Source organism: Sprattus sprattus, assembly GCF_963457725.1.
Source record: "Sprattus sprattus genome assembly, chromosome: 5".
Classification (NCBI taxonomy): domain Eukaryota; kingdom Metazoa; phylum Chordata; class Actinopteri; order Clupeiformes; family Clupeidae; genus Sprattus; species Sprattus sprattus.
In genome coordinates, this window is record NC_137924.1 from 27195312 (window position 1) to 27202397 (window position 7086).

General features: G+C 42.7%; 1 protein-coding gene across 1 annotated transcript in view; it reads right to left on the bottom strand.

Moving 5' to 3' along the window:
• The window catches only part of LOC308366101 (protein mono-ADP-ribosyltransferase PARP4-like), a gene marked incomplete at both ends in the record, with an annotated part of 52416 nt that extends 48745 nt beyond the window's left edge, over positions 1-3671 (bottom strand). The window contains 7 exons of the mRNA XM_080839737.1: positions 1-92; positions 1067-1148; positions 1357-1394; positions 1529-1693; positions 2119-2205; positions 2533-2649; positions 3612-3671. The exon at positions 1-92 is cut by the window's left edge and continues 68 nt beyond it. Coding sequence (XP_080695863.1) covers positions 1-92; positions 1067-1148; positions 1357-1394; positions 1529-1693; positions 2119-2205; positions 2533-2649; positions 3612-3671 — 641 coding nt within the window. The remainder of the gene's footprint in view (positions 93-1066; positions 1149-1356; positions 1395-1528; positions 1694-2118; positions 2206-2532; positions 2650-3611) is intronic.
• Between the last annotated feature and the right edge of the window lie 3415 nt (positions 3672-7086).

Sequence of the window (7086 nt, forward strand, 5' to 3'; positions counted from 1 at the left end):
TGCATCTCAGACAGGGTGATGTAGAGCTGGAACCCGTCCGATCCCAGAGTCTCCCCCGGCAATGTGCCAACCACCGCCTTGCAGTCCGTCCTCTGCCGCACAGGAGAGAACATGGTGGTCAACTCTCACTCAGTCGCCACCACAACGCCTTCAACATTCAATCACCAGGTAGAACAAGACAAGGGTCCATCACCAAACACATCCGACTGGAGACGAGTTCAAACCGTAATCCTTGAGCATCACTAAACCCTAAACACAACATTGGTTGCCTTGGCCTCGACCATCACTGCTGGCATGGTGCATATTTTGGTCTATATACAGTATGTCTTTAAACAAATTGTATGACTTTCCACTTTACCAACAGAAATATGAAACAGATCCTTTTGGAAAGGAATGATACCATTTACATTTAGTCATTTAGCAGACGCTTTTATCCAAAGTGACGTACAAAGGAGAAAACAATCAAGCTATGAGCAATATAGACCTAGTGTTTCACAAATCCCCCTGGATTCTAGTTTGTTTTCATCTGGTCATCTGGTTTTGCCTGTACTTTGGATTTCGTAAACCCTGCCTGTCCCACGTTGGATTTGTCTGCTGGATTGATTGATCTCCTGGTTCTGACCCTGCCTGCATGTCCATCGGATTCTAAATACCCTGCCTGCTCCTTGTGGAATTGTTTGTATACCTGACGGATTTTCTGATTTTTACCCTGTTTTGATATTACAAAGTAAACTACACTTTTGCTACACACTGTGTCTGTTGTCGTGCTTTTGGGTTCCAACCTCTCTTTAGCTGAAAACGTTACATAGTGTAACAATAAATAATGCTACTTTACATAAGGAATAAAAGTGCAGGAATGTAGCTAACTGTAAGAGCGAGTTAAGTAGTAGTTAGAGGAGAGGATAAGGAGAGGAAGAGGAAGGTAGAGGAAGTGCAAGATAGGAAAAGAGGTGCTCCCTGAAGAGTTTGGTCTTCAATAGCTTCTTTAAGGTAGAGAAGTGCTGGAGAGAGTGGGAAAGATATGGCTCAATGTGTTGTCTGCGTAGGATGATATAGGGCCATATACCTTGGTCTGAATGCGGTGCGTATCACAGCACAGACTGGTGATCTCATAAGGCATCTCAATGGACAAACTGAGGGTAAACTCCCTATGAAGAACCAGTAAGGAGATACACATCAAATTATATCACAGTACAACATACAAACATTTTTAATGTGCAACAACCAAACAGAGGTATTGGTAAAAGATTAGGATACATGAGGATGAAAAATGAATGTGATTAGGATAAATAAGTATGATTCAAAACTCCACTGGAATGTTTAGTGGAGATATGTGAACCAGATGAAGACCCTTACCCATTGAGTTCATTCACACACACCTTCTCCACTGTATCCTGTCCAACACATAGTTTAATTTCATTACAAATAACTCAATTTAACCGACGGAACTCACAAATAATGCACAAACCATGACCACTGAATAGATAAACACTGATGTCATCTGAAAATCAGGGGATGCTCCTCCTACCTGTGTCCTCTCATTGAGTGCAGAACTCTGTTGCCAGGGCGCCACGCTACCAGGCAACTGGAAGAATATGGAGTCGGCCTTCACCAGCAGCTCAGAGATGAAGGTGACCTTGATGAGGACGGTGGCGCCCGGAGGAAGGTTCCCCACACTGATGGTGAACACGTCCTGATAGGGGCGCACAGTAAGGACATCATCAAAAATAGCCGATTACACTGACAGATATCAAGTGTCCTAACTTCTCCAAACTGTCAAGTGTCCAAATCTCCTAACTTAAAAAAGGGCTAAATATTATAAAACTCTACGTAGGGAACTGTTCATTCAACATCATGCCATCATTATAAATTTGATTATTTTGAAACATTTCCAAGTTAATTGAAATCATATGACAAAGTTTTGAGCTGGGTTTCGTCCTGTCAAAAGGGAGTATTTCCTTGCCGGTGTCCCATTGTCACATGCTTAAGGGGAGTTCAGGCCTTGGGCTCTATAAAGTGCCTTGAGTCAAACACTATTGAACAATTGAACACTACATATCTGAGCAATGTGTATGTGGATGAGTGCGTATGGTAGAGATCATGTGTGTGATCACGTACAGGTGCGTCCTGGTCCATCAGGTAAGCCCCGTGGCCCTTTGCTATGGCCTGTTTGTACTCTTTACGAGCCTGCTCCTTCTCCTTCACCTGAGGGACACACACAGAACAACACACGGGTGAACCTGAGGAACGGAGACGCCACCGTAACCATGTCAGCAACACTGGGAGAGAAGTGCCCTCTGTGTGGGCAATGCTGGAATGCACAAGGTACTATAGACGTATAGCCATTGATGAAGGCCTATACAGTATGAGTTACTATACCTCCCCAATCACATGCTTCCCATTGATGAAGGCCTATATGAGTTACTATACCTCCCCAATCACATGCTTCCCATTGATGAAGGCCTATATGAGTTACTATACCTCCCCAATCACATGCTTCCCATTGATGAAGGCCTATTCGAGTTACTATACCTCCCCTATCACATGCTTCCCATTGATGAAGGCCTCAAAGCCGCACACAGCTGCAGACTCCTCCAAGGGGAACACATACTTGGCCTCGATGGGAACAGTGTTTGGGTTGGAGTACGTCTGGAAGATGATGACCAATGGAAGATGAGAGAACAACAAACAGAGGCAATGGGGGACTAGCACTTAATTGGGAATTACAAAGCAGTCTAGTTCAGTGATTACAGTCACGGTGTCTGAGGGGCAGAGAAAGAAAAAGACTTATCTGCTGATATTGATAATAACGTCTAGTTAAAAAAACAACTACAGGATAGTAAGAGCTGAACTGTTGCTTCATTTATCCAATTTTCAATACCATGGAAGAAGTGGGCCGGTCTTGGGCATGAAATTCCCGGGCTGAAAAGTGGCCCACTCCGGCCCAGCTTAGTAGCTTGCTGGTTCACGACGCCAGCGACCTGGGTTCAATTCCCGCCTGACAATCTGACTCATTGTTTCAGCTGTTTCAGGAAAGGTGGATGAAGAAAAATATTGGTTGTAAGGCAGTGATATGGTGAACATGGAGAAGCCTTGCAAAACAAGTGTCACGAACGGTCAGGCAGAGAGTCCTGTGTGCAAAAACAAGTGTCAAGTAAGGCCAGGTAGAAAGGCCTTAATGGGCCTAGTTGATGCATTCTTGTGACCCTGAGTGAGCTGGGTAGCCTGTAGGGTCATGCCTGCGACATTGAGTGTGCTGTGTGGTCAGGCAAGCAGTCAGGGCCATGTCACAACTTGCTGCAGACGGCAAAGTATTCATGAAGGGGTCTCTGAATAGGAGAATTGTAGTAAAAAGAAGGAGGTGCACTGATTTTTGGCAGAAAGATTGCATTTCTGCAAGTTTGAAATATACTCATTGCACTAAGTCGTCTGCCTCTCATTGAAATAGCAGCTTTAATGTCATTGTAATTCCTGGTATACCCTTTCAGAATTTCTGTTACCCTCTTACTAAATAAAAAGTTTTATTAAAAAATAAATACATTATGAAATAGCAGCTCTAAGAATGCATTCGTTTCAACAGTGGATAATTGACATTTAATGAAACATAATACCTGCACTACAACTTTATACTTAAGAATGTCAGAGCTGTTTCCATTGACTTCATTTCCCATTGGGTTTCCATTGACTTAATTTCCCCTGATGTATAGTGTTTATTTAGATGGTGTTTAAAGAAATGGCGCTGAAATTTGTAGTTCACTGAAACTTAGATTTAGTTTTGGAGTGCAGACGATATTTTGACAGACAAAGTTTTGCTCAGATCGTGTGTTATCTAGTAGGTAAATGTTGTTTCTCATTTTAAATGAAAAAGAAATACATATAATGAGTTGAAATAGTAAGTAGGTTAGATAAGGCTGGATTTCAGTGTTCTTTTGAATTTTCCTCCTGGCTGTTCATCTGGATAGTAAACCTTAGACTGACTGGTCTACTGCCAACTCCACTACCCTTAAACCAGTCATGTCTCTTTACAAACAGGCTCTCAAAATACTTGACAAAAACCCTAAATCACTCTATCACTGTTCAGTCCTCCATAAGTAGAGACTTTTAAGTCGGGACAACCTGATCACATTTAAGAACTGCTGTTTAATGTTCAAAATCCAATTTAACCTGACGTGTCCTCCTCTTCCTCCTCCTCTCACCCTTACCCCTCTTCTTCTCTGGTTGTTGATTTCTTCAAAGTTCTCCCTTGTTTATCAAACAAAACAGAGGCTCAAGGCAGCTTTATGCTGCAGTCCTCATTGCAAATTGCTCAACCGACCTGAATGTTTAGAGATTTGACTATTTGTGTGTTGTAGGTCAACCCGTTCTCATTCCCAACTCTTCAAAATGTGAAGTTTGGTCAGTGGCCTATAGCGTTAAGAAGTTGAAGCTTGAGCTACTTTCTAGCGTCATTTTTCGACGCGCAAGGATGTTTAATTGATTCCTATTAGGCGTCATTTTTCAATGAGCAAGGGTGTTTCATTGATTCCTATTAGACCGAAGCTGTCAAGTTCTCTAGCGTCATTTTTCGACGCGCAATGCTGTTTCATTGATTCCTATTAGGCGGCATTTTTCGACGCGAAAAGGTGTTTCATTGATTCCTATTAGACCGAAGCTGTCAAGTTCTCTAGCGTAATTTCTCGACGCGCAAGGGTGTTTGATCAATTCATATTAGACCGTAGCTGTCAAGTTAGCAACAACACAGTCCGAGAGGACTGAATTAGGAAAATAAATATGCAACGTTCGGTTACACGTTCAAAAAAAACGCGAACAAGACGCAGTGAATGGGACTGAATTGGGAAAATAAATATGCAACGTCCAAAACCGCGAACAAGACGCAGTGAATTACGTCACTTCTCGCTTGCAAAAGGTAGCTCAAGCGGAGATAGCTCAAGCGTCACTTCTTGACGCTATAGGCCACTGACCAAGCTTCACATTTTGACGAGTTGGGAAAGAGAACGTGTTGTGTAGGTTGATGCTTTGAGATTTTACTTGAGAAGTGTGTGCAACATCTGAACATCGTGTGCAGTGTTTGACAACAAGGTGATGTGTAATTGACAGGAAAGTCAGAATCTAATGCAGAAAAGGCAGTGCGAAGTAGTGCCAAATTGGGTCGAGCGATTGGTACATGAAGTGAAGGTGTTGTAAAATGTGCCAACATTTGTGGGTGGTTAACATCTGAAAAAAACTGTTACGGTGGTATCGGAAGCACTTTTTTGTCGAGTTACACCCAGGACGCTGCGCTCATCCAGTGAGCGTCGTCTGGCAATGCCCCCGGTGCAAGCACGGCAATCCAGACTATTCTCAGTTGTAGTTCCACGTTGGTGGAACGACCTGCCTAGCACTACCAGAGCAGGGGCATCCCTCTCTACCTTCAAGAAGCTCTTGAAGACCCAACTCTTCAGAGAGCACCTCCCTTCCTAACTGGCACCTTGGCTTAACTTGCACTTAAGCAGTGACAGGCCCGCATTTCTTTTTCTTTCTATGTCGTTTTCAATTTTTTTTTTTTAAACAAGCAGTATTTATTGTAACACCAGGTTTTATTGCTCTTAGCTTGATTGTTCTCTCCCTTGTACGTCGCTTTGGACAAAAGCGTCTGCTAAATGACTAAATGTAAATGTAAATGTAAATGTAAATGTCCAAAAGTTGCCGCAATTGTTCTGGAAAGTAGCTGACAGCATACTGCAGACTAAAAGTCCCCTCACCACAAGTGTTTGCATGAGCCACATGTTCAGCACCCATGACCATGCCACACACAACTATCACTTCTACATTATCAGAAATACTAGATGTAGTTAGAAGAAGAGATGTTTGAATCTTGGCCAAGGACTAGATTCACATACTTGAGTCAGCCTGTGGTTTAGGCCATACTGAGGAAACAGACAACTTGTGATGCCAGTTGACAAATAGAGGGTTGGTCCCAGTAGCGTGATCCATTAGGGAAGTTATCAGTCAAATCAAAACTACCAAACTTCCAGGGAGGAACTACAGTTTTCGCATGTCTATAAAGTAAGAGGTAATTTAATAATCCAACAGGTGAGAGAGGGACTAACAAAACCTGAGCACAACACAACATTAGGAATGAACACAATAATACACGCCATATATACAATGCAGTGGCATGAAATGGTTGACAGCAGAGAAGGGGGAACTGACCACAGCGCTTTTGCATTTGGTGCACAGGCCTACCACAGTCTCCATCGCACAGTGCCTTTGTGCCTATTGCAAACTTTTTACAAGTGCTGCTGCAAGCCTGTCTATCGTTTTAATCAGTGTTTATACATGAAGTAAATCTCCCTCCCTTTAAACCTTAACAGGTGACAAACTCTTGCAATGATGGGTTTTAGCTTCCATGCTAGCTTGCCTCCTCACATGCCGAGGTTACAGGGTTGGTGGGGTTGAGGGGTTGAATGTTACAAAGGCTGCTACTTCTCATCTTGTGCTTGCTCTAGGGGGCTAAGGCCTAATAATTAGGTGAATAACCGCACATAGAAACACTTATTCATTAACAATTAGTGTAACTGTATGTAATATGAAGCGCTCCAGCCTTTCAGATTAGGCACATATCAGCAACTGCTTGGTTTCGACAGGGAAACATACACCTGGATCAGTCTGGGTACAAACAGGCTGTGAGCCAACCCAGTATTCAATCTTGTGCTTGCATGGTTAGAATGGAAATAAATACTTTCATGCGAAGAAAATATGTTTTTCATAGAAAAAGGATTCTGTGTCATTATTATACCATAAGTAGTTTGGTGGACATTTTAGGTATGATTAACAGTATGGTGCCCTCAGTTGTTTCGTTTGGCATGATACCTGTGGTTGGTTTGGGTGAATTCTAGTACGTAAATGCCAAAAAGACTCATGTGAAACAGGAAGTCAACACACTGACCACAGCTGTAACCTTTACCCACAAGCGATCTGCCAGAAGGACACGAAATCCATCGGACCAAAAAAAGCTAAGAGTCAACTAAATTAAGGCATATGAACTCATGTCAAGACAAAGAAGTCTGTCATTACCAGGCAGAGTTTTGTCATGAACTCACTTAC